General features: G+C 42.3%; 3 protein-coding genes across 6 annotated transcripts in view; 1 reads left to right on the top strand and 2 right to left on the bottom strand.

Moving 5' to 3' along the window:
- efemp1 (EGF containing fibulin extracellular matrix protein 1) overlaps window positions 1-27,183 on the top strand; it is a 182,518-nt gene that overhangs the window by 53,323 nt on the left and 102,012 nt on the right. The window lies entirely within an intron of this gene.
- The window catches only part of LOC125903395 (apoptosis-stimulating of p53 protein 2-like), a 192,481-nt gene that overhangs the window by 127,368 nt on the left and 37,930 nt on the right, over window positions 1-27,183 (bottom strand).
- Window positions 254-27,179, bottom strand: LOC125903383 (semaphorin-4G-like). Its single transcript, XM_049600280.1, is given in 17 exon segments — window positions 254-1,802; window positions 1,805-2,185; window positions 3,105-3,163; window positions 3,561-3,715; window positions 3,810-3,925; window positions 6,265-6,487; window positions 7,214-7,358; window positions 9,100-9,275; window positions 10,185-10,339; window positions 11,665-11,778; window positions 11,860-11,950; window positions 12,310-12,408; window positions 12,514-12,576; window positions 14,631-14,779; window positions 20,429-20,463; window positions 20,465-20,703; window positions 26,824-27,179. Coding segments are annotated over 16 exon segments (2,694 nt in total). The 5' UTR covers window positions 20,575-20,703; window positions 26,824-27,179; the 3' UTR covers window positions 254-1,179.

The raw sequence follows: 27,183 nt of genomic DNA, 5'->3' as shown, positions 1-27,183 counted from the left end.
TTTCTTATGAAACTGTATATATACTATGGACCCATAAAATGTTTAATGATGTCACTTGTTACCTGTTTGAAGGCACTGCAGACATGAGATGAAACATTATAATAAGGCGTCACCATGAGGCAATTTTTAACCATTTATGATGGATTGTGAGCCTCAGCTGCAGAAATCAGGGCTCAAAGCAGAGTTATGCTTTACTGTGTTGACAAATATTCTAACAATAATTCAAATTTTACCTGTCCTGCATATAAAGTAACAACAAATCATTAACTGTGGCAGTCAGGGGTTATTGATTTAATTTCTTATTATTTTAACACCACATTTAAATGACTATTTGAATTATTAATATTGTCATTGATTAATAATTAAATGTGTCATTAATGATTGATATAAAACAAGGTAATGAATTCAGAAATCCTAAAACAAATATATGGTTAGTAATATTAAATAATGATTAGTTCACCATTTCTTAAAGATGGCTGGTGTAAAGTGAGCTGTCATGAGTTGAATATTATTTTGTGTTGGTTATTGCAACTGGTTAAGTCAGTATGAAAAGTGAGAACCTGCAAACCAAATTCCTTCACTCTCCATGTCCATCTCCCTCAATATTTATAAAGTGTGAATGTCATGTTTTAAAAATGCATAGGCCATCTGCGCACTTGTCAGTGCAAACAAACTTTGGCTAGCTGCCCTCCAGTTTGGACCGAGCCAAATACGGCCACCACACGGCAGAAGTCTTCACATGTATTTATGTTCCCATGGGGCTCCGCTCCTCGATGGAGTCTGTGTCTTTTGCTTTGTGGATCAGGGAGCTCTCTGCAGCTGAGATCTCAGCCCTGATACTCGGATCAGACTACAGACTGACTGCAGAAGTCCTCCTGGGCAGTATTGAGGTGAGGTAGATTACACTTTCTTTCCATGTCATGCTCTGTCCTTCACTGGCATTTCTCATTCTCACTTGTTATGTGTTTGGGAATTAAGGTTGACAAGCAGCTCACAGGTGCAAAAAGAATGAACGCCTCATCATGGATTTGTAAAAAAAGAAAGAAAGAGAAGAAATCCAAAGAATTTAGTTCAGACTCTCTTATTGTTTTAGTCCTCAACAATAATGAGTCATATGACAGGCACTTCAGCACCAGGTAAGAACACAGCAGTCCTCCCACCACAGGGGGAGCCGCGTCTCTACACAGAGCTCTCGTCTGGCCTGGGCAGCAGCTGAGTGTGTTTCCTCTTCTCTAAAATCCTGTTGAGCTCCTCGGCAAAGGAGTAACAGAGCGGTGACGTGCTTTCAGACTCGCTCTGCCGCAGCAGCACATAGCTGTTGCCATTCATCCTCCTTAAGACGCTGGGCAGCGTGGCCGACAGCCCGTTGGGGAAGTCACACTCTGTAGAGGGATGCTGTGGGGTTGGTGGGAGAGGAGGGGCTGGGGGAGGAGGCTCCTTATTGGGTGATGGGTGACCCTCACCTGGGACAATCTGGAGGAAGCCTCCATCCTGGATGTTGCCATTATGCTGCTTTGAACCTCCGTTACAAATGCCGTTGCCATTACAGTGGCTTGAGATGGTCTTCAGCTCCATGTGGGTGGAGTTCCTGTGCGGTTTTCTATTCCTGCTGTGTCTCTTACTGTTCGGGTAGACAGAAGCTGCAGCTCGTAATGAGTACTTCCCTCTGTTGCCCACTCGTAGGCAGAAGCCCACATAGACAAGGACCACAGTGAGGACCACACACAGGCCTCCGAGGATGGTGATGAGGGACAAGTACATGGCCTCCATATTCCTCGGGGACAGCAGCTCTGAGGAAGGAGAGGAGCCGGGGGCGGTGGCAGGGGCCTCTCAGAGGAGGGACGCTCAGTGGGTGCTGGCAGAGTAGCAAAGAAACTGTAGGGGTCTTCCGTTGGCTCAACGGGTGGAGGAGGGGGCAGGTCCAGGCGGATAGTGACATTGTAGGTAACTATGGCGACTTTGATGTTGTTCTCCACAGCGTAGCAGGTGTACAGCCCACTCTGGTCCTGCCGGGCCTCGATGATCAGCAGGCCATCTGTACCAGTTCTGAAGCCGGAGTTGAGGCCGTAGCCCTGCAGCTCGCTGCCATCCAGAGTCCAGAGGGGCGTCGCCAGGTTGGAGCTGAGCTCACACTGCAGCAGCACGTCATCACCCACACGCACAGAGCGGCTCCGCATCACAACATCTGCAACACACATTAATACACATAAATTCCAACACCCATACTACCATTACTATTAAGTATGCCAGAAAAACATTTAGTGTGTCCCAATACATAGTATGTCAAATGCAGTATGCCAAAAATGCCAGAATGTCCTACTGCATCTGGTCGCATTTTGCAGTATGCAAGCAAGCAGGCATGCTCCTCTGGCTGTTCTGACCCACAGTCAGCAGAAGAGTCATCACATCTACTGAGCCGCAGACGGGTGACAGCCCTTTGACAGCTCATATTTTCCACTACAGATTGCAATGAATATGTGAGCAACAAGGTCCTAAGTTTAAGCCATATTATGATGAAGTATTATGTCCTGATTGTGTGCAATAACACACACTGTGTAAGGGCAGCTGCAGTGCATTTAAGTAAAAAGAGGAAGTGTGCAATTTACAATGCAGGATGAGTTTACAAGTGAAATCTTATGTTAGCATCTGACTCAATATATAAAGAACTTAACCCCATACTGAACTTAATATATGCTGTCCGTAGTTACTAAACATAAACATGAACTCCGATGCCATATTCTTTTACTCCTGCCATAATTTTACCTTGTACAGAGAGAGAACAATGAAGGGGCAGAAGATGCTACATTTTATTGGATTGAAATTGTGAAGAGAGAGAAGGCATTTGCCTGCCTTGAATATCAAACAGATTTCTCTCCAGAGATGGCAAAAATGTGATTAAAGTAGGGAAGAGAGGATTTTGCCAACGCAGTGTGCATAATCAACTTTCAAAGAGGCCTTCATGCCATCTGATGACAACGATGCATCTTTCGAGTCCTTCCTAACATTCTCTATTTTTAATCTCCCTTTCATCATTCACTGCGATAAAAAGGAAACTTTTTTTGAAGCAGCAGCAGCACCTTGCTGCAGATGAGATTTCAGCGTACCGTCTTGTGTGTTTTCACATCCTCTGCTGCCTTGCTGGATGTCTTGAATTAAAGTGGATCTGTGAAAAGGGAGAAAACATAACAATAAGTATATTAGTGCAAGCATGTACTCACTGTAACATAAAACATCACAAGTATTGTTAGTCCAGGTACTGAGATCTCTTTGTGCTATATTCTGTCTCATATCATTTATTGTCTCCATAACAGCTTTGTACTGAGTAAGCAAATCTGTCAAGGTTTAATCAGCACACTTAAAGTACACAGCTGCATGTTTACGATCTCAGCCATCATCAAGTTTCTGCCAGTGTTGTGATTACTCAACAGTTCTGGGAGCTGACACTGTGACAGGGCAGTGCGATACTTGAGGTTTGTCAAATCAAACACACAAAGGGCACCTGCAGCACTTTAATCATCTGATCCAATCACACACACACACACACACCCTCCACCACCCACCTGTCTGCTTGTGCCATTACGTCCACACACTGGGCTCCATTCCAGGCACAGTGAGGGTCCCTGGCAAAGATGCAGTCATAGCAGGAGGTGTATCTGCGACAGTTAGAGAGGGGAAGCTGTACCACACCTGATGGAGAGCCCACGTACACGCTCATCTTGAAGGGGACAAAGAGGATTTAAATACTATATGACCAAGGTCCCTCCTTAAATATGTATGTTCATGCAACAGTCAAACACCCTGTTTGATACCTGTTTTGCAGATAGCAGCAGGCTGTCAACAGGCTGGGGTTCCTCAAAGAGTTGAAGCTCCTCGATAATGTGCAGCTGACCCTCGATTTCTACAGCTTTATGTAACCAGCCTTCATCTGAGTGACATATACAAACACTGGAATTAAAGGACCGCACCACGCAGTAGCCGGCACTACCAGCATGCATTTCTGTCAGCCAGTTTCCAAAACATCTCATTGTGTTTTAGATTGATTTTCTACCTTTTAGGCAGCCATTGATTTTAGGTCTTTTCAGTATGCAATATAAATTAACTTGCAAACACTTGAGACTTGCTTCAGACAGGCAATCCACTTCAATTTTGTTTCTTATCAAAGTTACAACATTGTTGACTCTGAGTGGAAATGCAGCCATTGAGGGAGGTTTACCCTCTTCAGTGATCCAATCACAGGAGGACAGATCTAAGTGTGTCTGTTCACACCTGGCATAAGAATGTGTCTCCACATATGTCTGGAGTAACCACTTCTGATCAGATCTCACTTCCTCACTCTATATGCATATAAACACATACATCATTTCCATTTGCAAAGACCTAGCGCGTTGTTGTTTTCAAGCAGCGGGAGGTCTGTCGTTTTATACGCACTCCTCAAGTCCAGATTATGAATTAGTTTGCCTTGTGGGGACAGACTGCAGGAGATTGTGGATGATTTCAAAGAGAAACAGGAGTTTGGGCAGTTTAATAAGAATATCTGACAATTTGGGTTTTTTTCATGCATGTAAAGTTTTAAAGTTTAACTGGGGCACAGCAGGATGTTCAGAGTGACAGCGGGATTCCTGTAATAAAGTAAACAAGCTAACAGCACTATCGACGGATCGGAAATGTGCAGCAACATATTTGCACCAACACTAGATATCAAACAAAAGCTAGAGACTGTGTCATATTAAGTTGTTGTGAGCTGTAAAGTCACCACTTCCAAGCAGAGGAGAGAAGATAATCTTATCTTAGAGCCATACAGTGGAAAGTTTCTCCTCCTCTGTGCCGCTGCATTGTGTCTACAGCGGTCTGTTCCAAACAGTAGCGTGAAAGTCAAGAGCGCTCACTCTGCAGCAAAATCTGGGGACCAAAATGTCCCCAGACTGCACAACACAGTGATTAGCTGAAAAAAAACTGCTCGACTTAAAGCTGTTTGATCCAACTGGGAGGGAGTCTCTGACTGATGATTCAAATCTCTGACTTTCAAGGGACAGCCCTATCTAATATTCCCATCATTTCCCCCCTACAACAAAGCAAAGGATTACTTAAATCGCAAAGGAGTTGTGGTAACACAGCAACACACACACACACACACACACACACACACACACACACACACACACGCTGTTCAAAAGACATCAGTTGAGTAGGCGGTCCTTCAATGTGTCCCAGGACACATTATTATACACTCTGCTGAAAGAATGTGACCATATGCAGATTTGTCAGACCACCTCCGAATGTGGTCTGGCAAGACCGAACTCAAGATGCATTGAGAATGCATTGGGTTCATTCACACCTGTACTTAAAGCTGTCCATGTATGATTCGATCACCTAAGATGCATGTTAATGTCAGGTGTAAACAGGGCCTATGATGTGGAGTCCTCTTGCAAAACACAACCTTTTTAATGCAAGAAATAGACACAATTCCAACTTTCCTCTTCATGCTGCGTATTTCACATTTTTTGATTGATTCTCTGAAAACTTGTAATGCATCCAATAATCATTTAAGCAGGCATTTGTTTTTGGTAAATATTTTACATTGTGGAGTTTGTCTCATGTTAAGTACAAATAGACCATTAAATCAGTAACGGACTGGGCTGAGATGTAACTTTGGATAAGAATCAACTGCCGTGAAACCCTTGCTAAACATTTTCCTTGCCTAATGGACTTGTGGATACACTTTAAAGACTATGTGGCCTAGGAACTTGGAACATGGCCACTAACACTGTACTCTAAAGTCTCCTTGAACACATCAACAACTTGATAACCATGAATAAATATTGTAATTTAACAAAACAAATAACAGTGATGAAATGATGGGCTGCCATTTTTGACCCGATTTTCACATCGTAGTGCAATGAATGGGAAAATCTAGCTACCTGGAGGGTTAGAAAAATATGTCAAGAAGTATATGCAATGAGTAATCTATAAAGCACTGTGACACAAGACTCCAGGAGGCCAATGCACTCAGAAGAAAAAGTCCAGGGCATAACCCCTCATAAAATGAAAGTGGATTTTGTTACCTTTGGAGTAAGCCGTCTATATGCAAAGCTAAGCTAACTGTCTCCTGGCTTTACTGTAGCTCCACATTTAGTGTACAGACCTGAGAGTGGCGTCAATCTTTTGATTTAACTCTATGCAAGAAAGCAAAAAAGCATATTTCCCAAAAATCTATTTATTCTTTAACAGACTGCACAATTAAATCTAACATGAATTCATACACACCTGTGCCCATGTATAACACATGGTATGTTCGTCCATCTAAGCCTTGAATCAAGTGTACGGCCATGTGTGTGTAGTCTGTGGTCCGCCTGAACAAAAGGGGGCGTCTGTCTGAAGGCTGGACCTGCTGGGACATCAGAGGATGCCTCCTGACAAAGTTCAGCACATCATCGGGCAGGGAGGTGGAGACGTTTATGCCCCTGGCCCTCAGAGCTTTAGTTATACACTGCAGAAAAAAAGCCAAAGAGAGCAATGAGAGAGGGCATGATGAACAAGTAAGAAAGGCACGACGTGGAGGGCAGAGAGGATGTCACAAGGCTTAGCGGGATGGTCTGTGGGGAAAATTAAGGGATCAAGAGGAAAATGCAAGCCTGTGGAAGATAGTGTCGGGAGAAAATGCCACTTTTCACTTGGACAACAATGAGCCTGTGTGAGTTCAGCAGCCGGCCTGAGCTGACATGCAGGCGACTCAGCTCTATCTGCACCTGACTAAGGGAACGACTTCCCTTCAGCCAACTCCTCTAAGAGGCTTTCACGCTCCCAAGTTAAAGCCCTTGACCATTTCTTCTTTCCGTTTAATAGCAACGTTAAAATTAAGTCCAACAAAGTGTTGAAGTGACACTACAGTGGATAATGTCTGCTCCTGCTAACGATGCCACGGCCCTGACTGCCATGCTAAGCCATTGTCGCCAAAGCTGCAGGCTGGAGTTAATCGCCATGGAAATGGGTTTCAGTGACATAAGCTGGTTGTGTTTTGAACCTCATCCTTGAGGCTGCCACTCATCCTCTCTATCATTTTCCCTCCATCTTTACTTTGATCAGTTTCATCTGCTCTCTGTTGGGGTTTTCTGGTGTGGGTACTTGGAGGCTGAAGAGGAGGAAGACATTTCTTCTGTGCTTCATCTTGTGTTTAAGAGACGGCGTGTGTGTGTCTGCGTGCATGTGTGTTTACCGTTCCAGGTCGGGGGTCAGGGATCTTTCCAGTGTACTCCTTCCACTTAGAGCCAGAGTCCTGGTTTTCCATGTAGGGTCCTTGAAAGGTCTCTTGGACTTCAGACAGAGAGAACCGACACACCGCAGACGCCTTAACGTTTTTCCTAAAGACAGCAACACACGCACAGGGTGAGAAAAAGACCAGAGCACAAGCTGGGAACAATAACAGCAGTAAACCCAGTGTTGCCATAGGGACAGCAGCAGAGGTACAGTAGATCAGTGGCTCACCTAAAAGATGGAAAGACACAAATGGGAGGGAAGCACAGAGGAGGAGGTGAGCACTGTCAGAGATAGTACGAAGATAGTTAGAAGTCATACATCTCTGAGAAGAGTAGGAGTGAGGACGGAAGAACTACAAACTGGTTTCAGAGAGGTGTAGTAGGAGTTGAGGTAAGAGGTGGAGATCAAGAGGAGACAGCAGCTTCCCAACAACAAAAACACTGAAAATAATGACTGTTTGTTTATGCTTTCCACACTGCAAAATCTTCTGCTTTGGCATGACAGCCATAACAATCCTTGCAGTAATGAACAACACTAAAAAGTGGAAACTAGTTTCTACAAATGTACATTAGTTATAATCTGTAAAGGTCTGGTGTGTAGATCTGAAAAGCACCAGTTTCTTTAACGTGAAACTGCTTTATTCATTTTTAATTTGGCTCCTAATAAAAATCTCCTGAATGTCTGGATCTTTAGTTATCAGAGGACAAAGGTGAGCACAGGTTAGCAGGTGATGGGCTAGCAGCCCCGCTCTGACATTCCAAACAGTGTGGAAGAAACACTGATTTCTAATGTGAAACTGCTTTATTCAGTGTTTTTACTGCTTCCAATCACCTGGTCTGTTCGTTTTGGAGAGGAGGTGACCTCTGAGGATAACTCGGCTCCTGAAAAAAACCTCTTCAACAATGAAAACTGAGGCAATCTGCAGTCTTCACTGCTAGATGCCACTAAATCCCCCTAAATGTTACACACAGGAACTTTAAGATTTTCTTGGTAATGTTAATAGTCTGCATTTTCTGTGCAATAGCTATTTCATGTTTAAATATTCAGTAATTATCTCTGTGTACAGTAGTTGTTTTTTAGAGTGGCAGACTCAACCATAACAGCCTGACTGCTACCTGTTTGCTAAGGTAATCTCTTTAAACAGGTGTCTGCATCTATGTATGCAGCATGTGTCAATGGGACAGGATTTTGTTATCAGAAGCATTCTGGTTTTTGTTTGTAGTCCAAATAGTATTGACCAATCACGTTTGAAAGGCAGGCAAATAGTGGAGAGGTGGAACACTGACCGAAATGCAATCTTGGAACCCATCGGCTATCGTCTGATAATGATTGAGTTGTGGCATGGAACAGAATGTCTTTGCCAGGTTGTCCGCTGGCTGCACCAGATCTCCTGACATATTGGCCATTGCCACCAGAGGCTTATTGTCGTCCAACTGACAGCTGATGGGTCCTGATATTGCAACTAAATTAAACCCATTATGTTAAACTTCCAACTGCAATTGTTCATCAAAAATGCATCTACACAACAGGTCCTTTTCTGCACTTTTCATCAGTGTATAATTTTTCATTTTTGTGAGGAAGTAATGGAACAAGGAGGATGAGCCACTGTGAGGAGTTAAGAGGTTAACTTCTCCGTCTGCATTTCTAATTAATATTCTCCCCTCAAACTGCTGTAAAACCTCACCCAACTTCTTTTTTTTTTCTTACATCGTTTGGCTGAAAAAGTTCTCTCCTTGTCTCACCTCTCTCTTTCATCTCGTCCCTTCCTGTCTCCTTCCGCTGTCTCAATGTATCGATCGCTGCCTTTCATCTTTATCTCACTCATTTACATTTGTTCCTACTCACCACTCCAGGCCGAAGATGCCGTAGAAGAGCGTGTCCTGCGGCATGAGGCCAGGTGTGACAAACACGATGCTCAGCATGTTTAAGTGGAAGTCGTACACGGGCAGAGAACATGTCAGCCTGGCCTTGAGGAAGGACGTCCACCGCTTCTGGAGAGTTAAACGGCCTCCCCGGTCGCCCTGAGGGAAGAAGAGTGGGGGAGAGAGGAGAAGCAGAGGAGGAGGAGAGAGCAGACAAGGTGATATGAGGTAAGGCCTGGATAATTGAAAAACAGAATGAGCACTTGGCTCAAGGTGGCACACAGAGGGAAGTGAACCTCCTGAAGTGCAACAGATGGCATGTGGAAGCAATAATGATACTTTCAATAAGATTATGGCTTCCCATAGGTAAGACTCCCTGGTGTAATCTACAGGTTTGTGTATGAGTGTGTGTGTGTGTTTGTCCCTCAGCAAACTGCAGCACACATAAAGGTTGAATAATATTTGACAGGTTTACAATGGAGAAACCTGACTCAAGGCCACAATTCTTTTGAAAATCAAGCAGCTGACATCTATCTTGCACTTTGATGATAACTTTTAAAGGTATTCAGCCTATGGCAAATTGCAAATGTCACACATGCCACATGCATGAGGCATTTCTATTAAGATGAAAAAACCAATATGCTGCCAAGCTTTCAAGGAGAGAACCTGTGAGCTGACTTTATTTTAAGGTGCCACAGGAGAGAACAACAAGGTTATTACACTGTACAGTTAGCGCTCATTGATCTTAACTCCTTCCTGGGTAGCAGGAAATGTAAATCATTCACGTTCTAGGCAGCAGAGGATGCTAAACAGCCTGTCTCTCTCTTGCAGTCATCCATCCCTCTCACTCCGACCCACACTGACTCTGCAACCCATTCATCAGCTACACAGTCTGCTCCTCTAATCACACTGGGGCCTTGTTACAAATGCATTATCCATCCAGCCCCTCATCTGTTATAACACCCTCTCTACAGTATCACCAACCACGACTTCACTCAAACTACTCTGATGCAAGGCTTCACTCCCAGTTGTAAATCATAAGCTGCATCTTTTTAAATCAGCACTCACCTTACAAACACGAGCCACTCGTGCCACCCGGCTGTGGCTGTAAGTTGTCGTCTGCTCCTGGCTACTTTCAGTGAAAAAGTAATAGATCTTATCATCGTCACCGGTGTTGCTGCCCAAACTCTCCCTCACCAGCGCCGAGCCCACGAATTCTGCCTCTGTATGGGGGAGAAAAAGATGCACTGACTCATTCTGTGTTTTTTTTCCTACTTGATAAATGAATTAGCAAAGCAGCTGACATGAGCTGAGCTGACATGATGCACTGAAACTGGGTATAGCTGTTGCTCTGAACAAAACAGTTAAAGTAATATTCTACCTGTCTGCCTGAGGTTTCTCACCAAAACATGAAACAATAAAGCTAAAGTGAGATAGCTGCAGATAAGCATCTTCGACTGAGCAGTCTGCTACTTGTAACACCAGGGGAAAGGAATATAACAGTCTGAACAGACGGTGAAAGCAAAACCAAAAGAGATGATGTTTAGATGCTCTGGTTATCTGCAAAACATCACACTGAAGTCATTTCAACCACGTTTCTAGAGAAATATATTAGCAAACATAAGAGTCTACAGTCACACTGGTGGCTTTGTGAGGCTGTACTGAAAACCACAAATGTCAGCCTCATGGTGGATCTCGAAAAAGAGTTAGGGGATCATCAAAGTTATTCAGATACATTGTCTGGGAATCATGAATGTCTGTACAAAATGTCATGGCAGTCCAGACAAAAGTGGACTTGAACTAAATCACGGGCTAAATGAAAATAATGAGCACTCCTCACTTTCACTCCGCTCTTCAGTACAGGAGCTGCGTACACAAAGGCAGCTGCCCAGAGGAGGAAATGCTTTGCCCTAAGATAAAGTTATCTTCTGCCTTCTGCATACTGTAGAAGTGGTGAAATTACAGCTCACAGCAACTTAATATAATATTGTCTCTGGCTTTAGTTTGACATCTAGTGTCGACAGTTAGCTATATTACATGAACGTCACTGTCACAACGAACGCGTCCTGCTGAATACCATTCAAACTCTCAAACTCTATATGGAAATAAAAGGAACAAATAGTTAAATATTTCTACGAACAGCCAAATCTGACTTGACTGACATAATTCTGAGTTAGGTAGGCTACAGACCAGCTCGCTTCTGAAACCAGCCTCAAGTGGCCATTTGAGAAAGTGTAGTTTTTAGAACTTAAGCACTGACTTAATTTTTCAGCCACAGACGTTGCTGCTTTGACTAAACACAAGTTGCAATGTTTAACAATCAGTGGAGCAATCAGTAGAAAAACTAAAATGATACTTTATCGTCAGCTGGCACTGGTAAAGGATCAGTATCTGAGCTGCTGTGGCTACTTCATCAGATTAGATCTTGTCAGTCTGGAGGCCTAAACATTGTCTCAACTGGTTGACAGACAGGGGCTCTGACCTACTGGACCACCTTGTCACCTAAACATGCTAAAAGGGCTTTTATCATTCCAGGAGATTAACCCACCATTCAGCCAGCGTGTAGGGGCATCTTCTGTCTTCAGCGTGGGGAACGGAGAGTTGCGGCGGATGTCTGGAAAGCTCCTAAACTCGTACTGGGAAGCTGTATACATCTGCTGGTCTGGAGGAGAAACAATTAATCAGCCTCTTCAGTTTTTTAGTAAAACTCTGGAGGTGACTGACAACTGTTGGAAGTGCTTACCGACGATGAGGGCAGTGTAGCCTGTTGTCGGGCAGTAGGGACATTTGTCTCTGCCTTCTTCAGGTGGAGACATAACAAACCTCTCCTCGTCCTATACAGGACAGAACATTTAGTTTAATCTTGAAACCACACGAGATTATACCTCACTTCCTGTTGGGATATATTATGTTTATATACATAAATATACTTATGTATATTTATTGTTTTTTTAACCTTGTCTACTGTTTTTCATGTATTTTTATGCTGAGTTCTTGCAACTTGTTTACAATGCAGTTTTTCTGCAAATGGCAAATAAACTATTCTGATTCTGATTCTGATGAGGAATCACAAAAAACATGTTTATACAGGAAATTCAAGATGCAAACAGACTGCACTTGCACAGAAGAAGAAAGAAACATCGAATGTATTTAAAGTGCTTGAAGTGCTGCAATGTGTTTTGCATTGACATACTATGTATGCACAGAGGGGTCTGAATGCATGAGTCCCACACATGTAGAGATGAGTTGAGTTGAACCTCTGGAGGAAGCGGATGTGATTAAAACACTCCGTCTAGAAGAGGAAGACAAAGCCAGAAAACATATTATGGTGAGGGAATGAATATCAATACAAAAAGATGAAAAGGAAGAACTGAGGGAGAAAGAGATAAATGCCTACCTTATTGTCTTTTCCCTTGAGCAGACACTGACGTTTTTGCTCGGGGGAGGCTTCCCACTCAATCTAACACACACCACATAACATACAGTAAGAGCACACAACAAGTTGGATGGTTTCATATCAGCGACTTGCATAAATTTGAGCAAAATACCACAGATCTGACAGCAGAAAAACGGAGAGTGAGCTCTTTTTGCTTTAATAATTCATACTGTAGGAATTTTGACCTCACAACATCTGAATTTACTGTGCTGTTGAACAGCAGCATGTTTTTCTAACTCTTCTGTAACAGGTGTATTTACAGCAGGAGATGTAGGTGTGGCTGTAAGGGAGTGTTATGCACACACACCAGCGATTATACTTTATGACAGACGCCAACGCTGTATTAACATAATTAGCATAATAGCTTAACGTCACGTTGTCGGCAGACATGAACAAGGTTTTTCGGCTTCTATGTGTGCTTAAAGGGTCAACATTATTGACATCATCCTACAACACGCAGCAGTTTAAGAACAAGACTTAATCACAGCAACATTGCTGGCAATACAACGTAAAGGGGCAGTTTACCCCAAAATAAAAATATATATATATTTTTTTATAAAATATATATAAAAAATATATATATATTTTCCCTCTTAGCTGTAGTGTTGTTTATCAATCTAGATTGTTTTGGTGTGAGTGTTAGAGATATCGGCCGTAGAGATGTCTGCCTTCTCTCTGATATAATAGAACTAGATGGCACTCGGCTTGTGGTGCTCAAAGCCACATAAAATACATTTTAAAAACTCAACACCAATGTTTGGTAAAAATAAAATAGTTCCTACATTAAACCGCTCACAAGGTTTGTGGATTATCTTGAGTAACCAGGTCCTGATTTCTAGAAAGAGACATTGCTGTTGAGTTTTTCAAAATTATATCTGAGAGAAGGCAGACATCTCTACGGCTGATATCTCCAACACTCAGCAACTCGCACACAACAATCTAGACTGATAAATAGCACTACAGGTAAGAGGAAAAAAATGCGTTTTGATTCCAGGGTGAACTCTCCCTATAAGGTAATGTAAATAGATGGCCTTGCCATCAGCTAATGGACATCTAACTATAAAGCAAGGAATCTTCATCTGTCTGTCTGAGTGTGGGTCCTTCACATAGGACATGCAGTGTTGAATTTGGTGATATTCGCACAAGCAACATGTTCAATTAATTGATTAAATAAACAATTTTGTCAAAGTTATTAAAGTTTGAATAAACAGGTAAACAGTACTCTGTGGCTCTGTGAAACAGCAGGGGTGGGCTTCAGGGCTCTGCAGAGAGTCAAGCATGTCTTGTAGACTGCACTTCACTGGTGGGTCTGACCACGAGTAACGCGATTTGGCTGTGTTTTCTTTGCCACATAAACTTACAACACTAATAACGTTACAGCCAATACTACCTCCGCTAATTAAATCCATGCTCTACTTTATGTCTGCAGAATGTGTCAAAGCAAGGGACTTAATTAATACCTCCAATAAGTGTATGTCACCGGTGTTTCTGATGAGTAGCCACAACTTAGGTGTTTTTTTAGGGGCAGATTTAGTGATTAGGGGCCCAGGACAAACACCATCTTGAACAGGCACTGCACAAGTAATTTAAATAATTGAACTCAATTTTTGATACTATTTATGGCTGTGATTTATAATTAATTATGCTGCTGCCATTAAATGTATTTTTTTCAATAAAACTGGCAGCACTGAGTTGAGGTAGATAGTATGCTAATTGCTGCATAAATCAGAAACTCTTTCTGTGTCAACATGCTCCCATATGTGGATTATAATAACACGAATTCTGTATCTATTTAGAGTTACAGTGAGAAGATACAGTAGTTCAGTTTCTTCTCATTAATATGTAAGTTTATGCAGCACGATGCTCCTGTGGTTTAACTGTCTTATTATTGTGTTAAGAGTAATGTGACTACACACACTCAAACACACAAGAGGAGATGACATGGGAATAAATAGTTTTGCCTCAAAATGAAATACTGTTGCCTCAAAAAGTTCCTGCGCTGTGGAATGCAAATGAAGCCGTGGCAGAGTTAAAGATATGGCAGCTGAGGTGCACAACACAGAAACAAACAAACTCACAGTGAGAGGCGAGTTGGCTGAAATGTCAGAGGCATTGAGAGCGAATACAGCCCCCCGGGCCCCGACGTAGAGACGCTCACTGTCAGCCTCCAGCATCATGGTACTGTAGTTGACTGCAGAGGAGTGGAAACGTCTGCAGCCCTGGAGACCTGGGAAAGGAGAGAGGAGAGGAGAGGAGAGGAGAGGAGATAAGATGAAGCAGGAGAAGGAGAAGGAGAGGAAAGTTACTGGTTGTTAATGATTGCTTCTGCTGCATCTCTTTATCAAAACATATCCTGCTGCTCTTTAAAAAAAAATAGATCACAGACACACACCACCAAGGTTGAATCAGTGATATGATTGGTGAAAGTAGCAAAAAAACACTAAAAATAACCCAGTTTTTCTTTTCCTCAGATATTATCAGAGGCATATCCTGGTGTGATTATTGAACGGCAAAAGTGGTTGAAAAAGCCTGATTCTCATTTTTATGGCACATTACCACATGGAAATATCTCCACACAAACACTGTCAACTGCTATTGATTATGGTCTGTCTCTATGGGAACAACTGTGGGTTAACAAATAACATTTTTCAGATAGAGCATCATTTCTTCAATTTCAGATTTTCTCCAGGAATTGACTTTTTAATCCTCTGTAGTGCCACTGGACTAATTACTGTATTATGTACACATAAATACAAAACTCATACTGTCTTTTGGATTTTTATGTGGTACTTTAAACAAAAAACAAAGAAAAAAATCCCCACATGCACTATCATCTCACTGAACGCCTTTTGAAAGCCCTTTAATGTGCATAAAGTTCTTGGCATCAGAGTGGAGGCATATTAAGAGCGAGCACTTTTCCAATCAAACCTGGCAGTATGAGAATAAAGAGAGAAATAGAAATCTATTCATCTCCTGTGATGGATTTCTTGCTGTATGATTGCGAGCGTTGGCGCAAAGTGGTAAGAAGGCCTCGCTCTAAAATCTCAGATTCTTTTTTTAGACTGCTGACAAAAAATCTATTAAACTCCATTGTAGTGTAGCTGCACAGGAAATCGCTTTATGTGACTTCACAGGTGCTTGCGTTTAGTTAGAAATAAGAAAAGTACACAAAAATGAAAAAGCAAAACACTACTAGTTAGGGCCACAACGAACAATTATTTTCACTATCAGTTCATTTGTCCATTATTTTCTAAATCAATTGTTGTTTTCAATAAAATATCAGAAAATGTTTAATTTAAAATGGTTTATTTCCCAGACCCCAAGCTGACATCTTCAGTCCAAAAGTTCAAAGCTATTCAGTTTATTATCATGTATGACAAAGAAAAGCACCAAATTATCAATTTAAGAAGCAGGAAACCAGTAAATGATTGTTAAGACTTTCTGTTTTTGTGTGTTTTAGGGTTGTAGCTAGCAATTACCTTCATTATTAACCAATTTGCAGATTATTTTCTTGATGAATCAACTAATTGCTTAGTCCATAAAATGCCAGAAAACAGTGAACAACACTAAGAGTCTACAGCCACACTAGCAGCTCTGTGAGGCTTTACTACTTTTCATCTTTGTTCAGTATTGGCATGTTAACATTCACATAGCACCAAATACATATGAAAAGTCAGAGATCAAAGTCAAGTTGTTAAAATTCATCCTGAGAGGAACATGTAGATATGTCAACTTTTATTTATTCAGATAGCCTCAAAATAAATAGCAAGATGTCTTTCACGAGAGACCCAAGTAAAGAAAACTATTGACTTAATTGACTTTAAAATCTTATTGATTACTTTTAAGGCTCTTCATGGCCTGGCTCCAGATTACATTTCAGACCTTTCAGTCCCTTATGAACCTTTACGTAGCTTGAGATCCTCAGGCAGAGGTCTTGTGTTTGATCCAGAGTCCAGGCTGATGACTAAAGGGGACAGAGCTTTTGCATCCAGGGCCCCGAGGCTCTGGAATGACTTGCCCGAGGATATAAGGCTGTCTGAGTCACTGTCTTTGTTTAAGTCTCTTCTAAAAACGTTCTCCTATCAGAAAGCTAGTTTTATCTGAGCTGTCCATCTATTTTATTGCTATCTTATTGACTTATTTCCCAATTATTATCTTGAGATTAGTTTTGACCTTTGGTATATCATCTTTACTTTGGTGACACATTTCACACATTTCACATTTTAGTTTGTTTCATTCTCCCTGTGTCTGTGACTGTTTAGTTATATTGTACAACACTTAGTAAGTGTATTTTAAAAGGTGCTATTTAACAGACATAGCCAGACAAAAAAGGACAAACAGGCCTACATAATCAGACATAACAAAAGCACATACAGCATCAATGAACTTGAATGTCTTTACCAAATTTCATGACGATGCATCTAACAGTTGTGGAGTAGTGTTGCAGCAGTAAACCGTACCATGTACATTTGCTTATCTACAATATTTTTTTAAAATGCAACAGGATGTGCCATCTCAGCTGTGCATCTCCCTTCCTCCTCGACTGCCTCAACCATTCGTTGAAATCTCCTATTGTTGCAACTCATTGTGGGGACATTCCACCTAAAACCATGAACATCAACCTCATGGTGGAGGAGAAACTTCAGGATCATCAATTTAAAAAACATTTCTTTGGTGGACCACTGCCACACACAAGAGTCCTGCTGCAAGCAAAGAAATGTCACAGATTTGGTGTGTCTAACATCACAAACATAAGATTTTCTGCCTTCCTCAGCTTTATATAGCTACATAAGTCCATATAGCCCTGACCAGAAATGAAATTACAACTCCACCATGGACAATAAAAGCCAAGGGATTATGCTTATCCTACACAGCTCTGCTGAGCAAGAAGAAGATAATGAAAAGAGGCCCAACACAACATCAGATATCAGAGAGCCACTTCTACTTAATGTGGGTTTCTGTGGTTTGAGTTTTCTTTGCTTTGCTTCTGTCCCCCGTCCAGTTTTCCAGGCTATATTGGGATGCATCTGTTTTGACAGGACAAGATACTAATGAGCTTCACTCATACAAACACTCAGTAAAGAGACATGCTGCACAGTGCGAGCACACACACACACACACACACACACACATACACACACGCTTACAAGACATGTTTTGAAGTCACTTGCTGAAGTCATGAGATGACCGAGCGTTATATAAGCTCTAAACATACAATCTATCAGGACTCCACTTAGCTTGGGTAAACATGACACCACGGTCAACACACACACACGGACGCAGAGAACCTCTAGGCATGACAACATCTACGTAAGAGTGCGATGCAGTGTTGCCACTTGTGGAAAAAATTACAGTGATGTCGTGGTTTAATGTCTAATTAAAATATCTGACGTGACTAATGCTGAGCAGGTTTTACTATCAGCTGGGGTGGAGTGTTGACAGCAATTAAGAGTCACAAACTTGAAAGTGGGCCACTTTTCCTGCCAATTCATGAGTACAGCAGCTCAGCTCGGCCAAACAGAACAGTGTCAGACTTCCTGCCACTCCACTTCCCTGCTGAAGACTGCATGGTTATCAAGTAAGCTGTCATTAAGATTCCTATCAGCTGCTGCAAAACACAATCCACTCTGCTCACTCCAGCAGCAGCAGCAGCAGCAGCAGTTGGTTCCCATCCCAGACTGCTTTGGGTGATCAGGTGTCTACTTTTCCTCCCTTGTTCTCAGCAGGAGGAGGAAGAGTATTACCTGTATGGGATTTTCAGAACAATACCTTTTCCTACGTGATATAAGTGCCTCATTGTGAGTGAAGACAATGCATTATAGCAGAGGCAACGCCTAGGTTTCCTCAGTGTAATCCAAGCATTAGGACACACAATGCCTGACAGCTGGAGCCAGGTAACTGAAAACTACCTCGCTCAGAGTGTGACGCAGCAGAGGAAAATTTATTAACTAGATTTGACAGCACTTTTTAGCCTCAGTTTAACAGATTGTGCAGGAAAAGGGAGGTTTGATTCATTCTTTAGGGAAAGACAAGGAGGGAGAGAGGCGAAGAGGAGCCCAGATGATATTATTTACTAAGCAAACACTTGGAGGGACCTCAGCTGATCAGCACAGCATGCACTGTTCAGGGACACACACGCAAGCACGCACATTCTCTGAACCTCTCGGCAACAGGCTGTGACGTGACAGCCTTACATTCAAATTCACACTCGATTGTCAGGACTGTTTACGGTCCAGAGTACTCTGTCAGGCCAGCAGACGGTACTGAATAAACAAAGTTAAATCCACTGACTGTAATTCCCAAATACTTGACAGGTTGAAATCAGTGTGTGCAATGAGAAGGTGTTCAGATGTAACAGCAGTTTTCATCCTTAAAAACAACCTGCTTCCTCTCTGTTTTGCCAGCGTTTAGCCTCTCAGCTTCTCAAAACTGAGCACTGGAAATCGTCAAATTAATAACCCGATGTCCCTCCCTTAAAATGTTTTTCTTTATGGTGACACTGCAATGAGGAGAGAACACAGGTACACATGTTTGATTGCTTGTGAGCATCCATGCGTGATTTAACAACCCCTCACAGGTTTGGAGGCTCTGCCTTTAGGTTGCTAAGAAACACAGAGATTAAATGGATTAGAGATGAGTTTGCATATCGAAGTCTTCTCATCAGCAGGAGCGAGGCAAAAGAAACAAACACAAGAGGTGAAGGCGAGGTAAAGGAGTTAAAGGAGGGCAGTGCAACCATGAAAAGTACAAACTAATGAAGAAAAAATTGAGCAAGAGAGGCAGAGCTTCGGTGCAAAGGCGGAGAGATGGATGGCAGAGGAGGGGGAGTGGATGAGAGAGTGACGGGGCAGCAGACACGGAGATGAGTCGTGTAGGAGGACCTGTGGGCAGGCTCGGCGCTAACCGATGATTTACAGAAACTGAGATAAAGGTATCAAGAGAGATTCAAGCAAGAGGAATAACAGGAGAAAAAAAAATGGATAATGAGTGTAAGTCGGTGATGTATTGTGAGAAAGACAAGTGTTTACAAAGAGAGAAGGGTAGAGTTAGTAGGATATTGTCCTATGAGTAGATCTTATAAAGCGAATCTGGCTGCAAGTCAAAGTGGAGATGTGAGAAAATGTCTTTCACACGTCTGCGTATCAACAAATAAAGGCCAGGATCAGATAACAGCGCTGGTTTGATGAGGTGCACACACACTTGCCCACACATGCACAAAAAGGGAAATACTGTATACGGCCGTCTTGCGCCATACTACAACAGTTGTCATGGTTACGCTGCCTGTGAACTACCTACAGTGGTGTCAGTCTCCCTGGATGCTCCGCAGGGATCCAAGTGTAAGCACTTCACTCATCTTGCCTCTGTCTGTGTTACACCTCAGGCTACATGCCATCACTCAAACACGGTAAAAGAATAATAATCACACTTTGATAAAAAAAAAAAAAAAAAAAAAATCTATATGATTTACAGAAGAAGCAGGTAAGAATTACCAGAGGCAAGCGGGTGTATGCGCAAGTTGGTGTGCAGACAAATGAGATTGAAAAGAGGGAAAAGACAAAGGAGCTGAGCCAGGAGAGAGTAAAACAAGATAAAGAGAAAGGCGGAGGCACCTGCAATACAGACACTCAACATATGAAGAATTTCTCTCAAGATTTATGTCGTGAAACATGTTACTCTCAGTTTGAATGTAAAGCAAGGCATTAATAATTGAGTTATGAGTCATCTTTAGGTATTAAACAGAGAAAAATCAGTTCAGCGTTTAAGGGTCAAATGATAAAGACTTAGACCTTCTAACATGAATATGATCCAACATAAACTGTTTAAAAATTATGCAGATTTTAGACACCTCCCCCTGTGTGCTTGTGTCCATGCTTACCGCCGCTCAACACGGTGATGCGTGGAGTCACGTCAGGTCCAGGGTGTTCTGAATGGGTAGCCGGCTGCCGCACACACACAGCAGCTCAGCAGCAGGAGCCGCACCGCAGAGCACCGAGCTCCCTGCATCTCCGACGAGCGTCTCATGGGACACACACTCTCCAGCCGGGGTGTACACACATGCAAAAGGCGCTCACACAAACATATTCACCCCACGACTCACACACACCCACTCACTGGCAGTAGCAGGCAAGCAGGCAGCCTCTTGAAAGAAACCTGAAAGAATAAAACACACACAAAACCAACAGTGTTAGCAGTCATGTCTACACTGGAGGGAAAATGCTGTGCGTGTGGGCACTGTGACTGAAAGTGCCACCTCAAAAACTCAGAGAAGTTAAAAAAAAAAAAGAGGGAAAGCTAGTAAAGTTGAGCAGCACAGTTCAAACACATTAAATAAGCTGATGTGGAGGATTTCACAAGGATGACGACAGAGATATGAAAGAGACACAAAGTGCATTCGCTCAATAAAATATCGGGGGGCTTTTGTAGATCAATGCCGCTGCATGTTGCAAAGTCTTGCAGTGTGTGAGCAGCAGCTGCCCAGGCTGAACACATGACGGCAAATATCATTAACCAAACAATGACTGCCAAACAGAGCTACATGCCGATATCACGAACAAACACTTGAGAATTTGAACGGAGATGTGGAGCAATCCAGATCGATAAGGTGTGAAAGCAGTTCAAACAGCCGGCGTACCAGTGAGAGACAAATCCACGAGGGAAAGAGTTTGAAATATGATCATCTCTATGATGAATGTGTGTTGTGATGTGAATGCCAATGTTGTTTCTGGCTGGACAAGACCCTCTTTTTGAAGAACTGAAGGGAAAGATGGTGAGAGGAGGGGAGGGAGGAGATGGTGTGTGTCTCACTATCACATGCACCAATGCACACGCCAACACTGAGAATACACTCTATACAATTGAGCATCACCGACATCCTCCAGTTTTATTAGGAGGAATGGTGACATCTCTCTTTCTGTTTTCCTCTGTGTTGCTCTTTCAAACAGTCTCTCTTTCTCTGTCTCTCTGCTAATACTCCACCTCTGTCTTCAAAATGCTTTCCCTGTTCCCAATGTAAATAGTCACTCCTCTGCGCTTTCTTTTCACAAAGCATGCCTCCAGCACACTAAAGAGCTGAATGTCCAGGGAGGCTGCTTGTTCCTCCACGCACACATGCACACACACAAACACAAACCTATTTACACGCATGGATGCAACCAAAGAAAAAAAAAAGAGAAGAAAAGTGAAGCCATTAGCACAAGTGTCTGTGACTGCACTCTTACAGAAAGTCCCAGCGGTCCCTCAGGGTTGACACCATGACAACGGCTGGCTTGAGCGTTGCATAATGTAATGGACAAACACAGCAGCATGCAGGTGTGGGTAAGAGAGATACTGTTATATCAGCACTAGGTAGTAACAGTGAGACGGGGAATCACAGGCTCATGGACATGCAGCACGTACTGCATACATACACTGTGATGTTATAACCTTGTACTACCCACTGTTCCACCCACATGACAATAGCTCTGAGTAAGACTTTCATGGACTGCTAGTACTATGGAAAAATATGAGTATAGTCCTGAACAAGAAATGTGCGTCCACAGACGGACAAAAAGACACCCTGTTGTAAAAATACATAGAGTATCACTGGAAGCTTAAAAGTATGGTGTCTCCAGGGGGTCAATGCTAAAGAGGTTTTGCATGTTTTCAGCCCATTAAATAATACATATATTCTTTTTAGATTGATTTTCTATCTTCCTGCAGATGTCAGCGTCAGTTGATTTCTCTGTGAGATGGACTCCGCAGAGAGATGTGAAACCTGCTGTAGATTTTGGTCAAATCTAGATGAGACAGCAGTAGAATGCTTGGCTTCTGTGGCGGTATTCCTGTCTGTTTCTCCAAACTGAGGCGTGCCAACCACGATCTGGAGGTAAGACACTAACTACGGATAAGTACCTCATACAACCCCACTTCAAAAATCCAAACTATCCTTCCCTCGTGGGAAAAGTGAAGTGATTGTTTAGTGCTGAAATGATTAATCTATTGGTCAACTGACAGAAAATGAATCATCGAACCTTTGCCTGTTCCAGCTTCTCTAATGTGAGGAGCTGCTGTTTTTCTTGGGTTTATTTCACTGTTTTAAAATACCTTTGGTTTGTGGTCTTTTGGCTGAACAAAACATGCAATCTGAAAACATCACCTTGGGCTCTGACAACTTTTGATGGGTGTCTTTCATTATTTTGTGACATTTTAAAGACTAAATGATCACCAGATGAAATTGCTCATTGTCTGTTCATTGCATTGAATACAACTTCTCAGCAGCTGACTCTAAAGTCTTGGATGTCGGACTTTCTCTGAATACACTGGCAAGGAGGAGTTTTAGAAACTGTCCCTGATGGCAAATTCATTATTTTGACAGAAAGGAATTTGAGCATAAGGGTGAAGTCAACTAAATCTTCACAGTGAAGGATTTCAGGTCTCTGCAAAGGGATGTCTCTACCGTACTGCAGGAAAATTAAACCAATGGCTAGAAGGTTGGAAATCAATCTAAATGCTTTGCAAATGTTATGTGATCCTCCAGGGGTAGAGAAAAAATGTACAACTCCTTGAGCCTCTAACCCTCAGGATAATCTCAAAACACAGCGAGGCTGCTTTTATTAATCCTGAAATGTAGCAGTTTTAAAGGTTTTTACAGCTCTGTCTTGTTCCCAGTACAGCAAATATACTTTGGGGACACCAATTATTTCAGTTGTACTCTCTTTCAGGATGTGCTGCTTCTCCTGAGGCCTGTCAGACCCTGTACAGGTGTGTCAATCGCCCTCCCAGCCTTGTCTAAGCTCACCTTAAAAGGTGGCAGAGGAGGTGCACTGTAGGGCTCTTTATAAGTCATTTATTGGACTCATGTGCACCAAATCACTCAAATGGGCTGTCAGGGTCTGAACCCTTTCAGTCAATCAGTCTGTCAGTCAACCACAGGGGTCCTGGTGTGGTCTTATAATCCTGAGAGGAAGAGGAGTCTATTCAGATGGAAATGTTTCAGAGGAATATGAAGGGAAAGGAAATATGAAAGGAGGAAAGCAGTGAGCAAGGAGGTAAAATGCTGTTGGAAAGTCCAGCAGCGAAGAGCAAAGAGCCAGTAATTGTAACATTCCCAATTCTCTGTCATCTAAAATCCATTACTCCCCAACTTGCTCAGAGTACCGCGGACCGACCCCCCTAAATGCAGAAGCTTTCAATAGTTAATTGGCCACTGAAGCGCACCGGTCAAAACTTTGAGAAAATGTAGAGGGAGACATTTTGAAAATAAAATGAGGGCTGACCCAGAGGAAATCACAGTGACTCTACCGCTCGACCTAACCTTTCTAATCTGTCTTCCTGCTGATCTCGCTGCCAGCTCTCTGTCCCATGACATCCATTCACGGAGATGGATTTTATCAGACAATTATAAAGTGTCTATAAACCTGCCTGAATGGAGGAGACTGAGCGCTGCAGTGACAGCTCCATCAACAGACGACGATTGTCCCAAAGGACTCGAAAGTCTCTGTTTTTTGGAGTTGGATATGTGTGTGTATCTATGTGTCTGTGTCTATGTGTGTGTGTGTGTGTGTGTGAGACGAATAGTAGAGAAGATTACAGTCAAAGCCATTGAGCTGTGCTTCAACTGAGAGACAGACTGCTTAAAAACACTCGTTTCACAGACAGACAAAAGGAAGCCAACTGAACTGAACTCTATTTGTACCCAGTACTGTAGCTTTACACTTTGTACAGCCACTTTGTGAGTGTAACACTGTGCTCTTTACAGAGACACTGTAGTTTTTCTGACAATGTGACACTGAGGCAAACTGTGTACGGCCAGTGTGTTACTGAAATGTTGCATGACACAACCTCACAGCTTATTTGTTTCAATCTTTTCACTCTGCGGCTGGTTCTCTCTGGGGTTACAGGAAGTCCAAATGCAGCAATGATTACGAGTCTAGAGTCTAAAATAGGAAGTTTGGACCAAAGGTGTCAAACATGCGGCTCGCTGATCAGAACCAGCCCGCTAAAGGGGCCAATCTGGCTCACTGAATGACTTTGCACACCCTATACTGATGCACTTGTGGAGGCTAAGAAGAGGTGCCAGGTTTCAGGACCAAGTTAAACAGTGAGTAGATGTAAAATGCTGCCTTAGAGGCATTTCTACCCTGACAAAAATACAGTTCTCTGAAGAAAAAAAAGATTTTAAACATTGTGCAAAATATTCAGCTTCTTCAGTACAAAAGAATCTGCATCAGATGTCTATATCAAAACAATATTGGTGGAACGCTGTTGACAAAACATTTGAGTAGGTATACGTGTGGGTGGAGAAGCTACTTGTCCAGTCCACTAGTTACATGAGTCACCCAACATACCTACATGATCGGCCCCCTTCGCTCTTTGGCCCAGAAGCGGAAGCCCTAAAGAATGCTTAGTAAGCAATGACGTGTGAGGTTAAAGAGAGGCAGTTAAGGTTAGAGTTAGGACATGGGTTACATTTCATATTTATAAGGTTAATCACATCTTCCGTGAACTTAAAGGTGTATTATCGCTACGTTTGACATCATTGGCGTTTGTGCGTTTGTCCTGTACCAGTGGTGGGCAGGGGTTGTGTGTTGTGTAGGCTCCTTTCAGGATGTGGCTGCAGCTAAAACGTCTCAAAACTTTTGATTTGTATATGGTTTGTGCCAGCATTACTACACAGATGTGTATGGAAAAATGTGCATGTAACGACAGTGAGTAATAGACTGACTGAATGTGGAAAACCTGAGACAGAATGTTCTTCTTTATACTAAAAGATAGGAAAAGTGTGAAGGTGTTGTTATGGCCTTTAGGTTAGTATGCCATGGATTTTCTAGTCTGATTGAGCTGCATGTGGCCCATGACCTAAAGTGAGTTTGACACCCCTGGTTTAAACCTTCACAAACAATAACCAATCTCCCTGAAAAAAACAGGAGGCTTACAATCAATTCAAAATAGTTTTGTCTGGAATAAATAACCTGAAATCCTAAATTTGCTTCCAAGGGCTTGCAATCTGGGCAGCATACAATGCTCTCTGTTCTTAGAGCCTGGGGTCAGTGAGGAAAAGAGCAACAGAGACAGAGAGACATGCAATATATTGCATGCTGTGCAAAGCAGATAGAAGTAACAATAGTAAACTTAGGCTGAACTGTAATATTACACAAAGTGCAAACATTTATTTGGTATATGGAACAACTTACTGTTGTTTTGCATGAACATATATCATGTTTGCAGTGTAGATGTAGCAAGGACAATAAATTATTACAAAAAGCATGACCGTGATAGATACTGACTGCCCAATTGTGTGCTGTGCTAAATGCCAGTGAGTGGTTGCAGCAGAATGAGTTACTCGTGACTAAAAGCATTGATTAAGCCATTATAAATGCTTGATTATAGATGAGCAACATTTGAGTAAGAGGTGATAACCCCTTTATATCCTTTGAAGAATGGGGTGAAACAAAAAAACAATTTGAAGAGACCATCAAAGACCCTATCTACATAACAATTACATACTCTGTGGTAATGACCAAATCTTTGCATATCTTACAGGCCTATCCTTCCACTTACCATCTTGAATTTTTAAAGACTAAGCCAGGCGATAAGGGATTCACTGGGTTTCTCTACACTAATGATTAGATCACATTTACAAAGACCATCAGCTTGAACAGGAGAAGGCTGATTACCAATCTCCAACAGATCAATCATGCTCTATAAGCACCTTCAGCATCATCAATGTGTTTTTACAGCTGATCTACTCCTATCAGAGCTGCTCCTGCCACATGTTTCCCATATGAATCACTGGCTGCAGCTTTACTTTGCATGCTGCCCAGTTCACCCACATCCCCTGTTGATCTTTCAATCTTACGGGTTGGAAGTCTGTCCAGAAAATGCAGTTCCCGATGAGTTGAAACGAGGTAATGCAGTCAAGTGAAGCAGGAAGGCACATTATGGTTCACTGTGTGACTCACATACAACCAATTTTACACACAATCATCATGTTAGTTGGATTTGACACCTGTCAGAATTGGCTCAACTCACAGGTGGGCTGAATATCCCATAATAAGACGTATTAATCACAAATTTTATATTGTACAAATATCCCAAGTCTGTTTTAGACCATTGCATAACTGTCATAAAGATTTTAAAAGATTAAAAATAAACCACGACGACACAGAGTTATATCACACACAACTATGACTATAGTAGAAATACTATAAAAGCTACCACAATAGAGCAATACAGGTATTTTCCTCTCGGTTGTATCTAAGCAACCATGGTGTAATGTTCAGGGTGTCTTACCTGAATCACGTACAGTTTCCTCAAAGATAAAGATATGTAGGTTTCCTTGAGCTCAAGATAATCCAAGTGGACTTTACACGCCGAAACACACTGTCAAACACACAAACACCCTCTGAGCGACACACAGTACTAACAGTGGCATTGACTCGAGCCTCTTCCCCACTCATTTGCCGTCACAGGTGGCCCGCCCTCCCACGACGCTCACTTCTCCGGTTTATTTCTCACCACCAACCTCTGGATAAGGTGGTCCGCTCCCTTTTATATAAACCAGCTCGTTGTTATTTGAAGATGAGACGGTTCCTAGTTCCACTTTTTGGGGTGTAACATGAGCTCCAGCCTGCGCGAGGACAGTTACAGTTA

The sequence above is a fragment of the Epinephelus fuscoguttatus genome, linkage group LG16 (assembly GCF_011397635.1).
Source record: "Epinephelus fuscoguttatus linkage group LG16, E.fuscoguttatus.final_Chr_v1".
Taxonomy (NCBI): domain Eukaryota; kingdom Metazoa; phylum Chordata; class Actinopteri; order Perciformes; family Serranidae; genus Epinephelus; species Epinephelus fuscoguttatus.
Note: the sequence above shows the minus strand (reverse complement) of the source record. Positions and strands in the feature narration are given on the sequence as shown.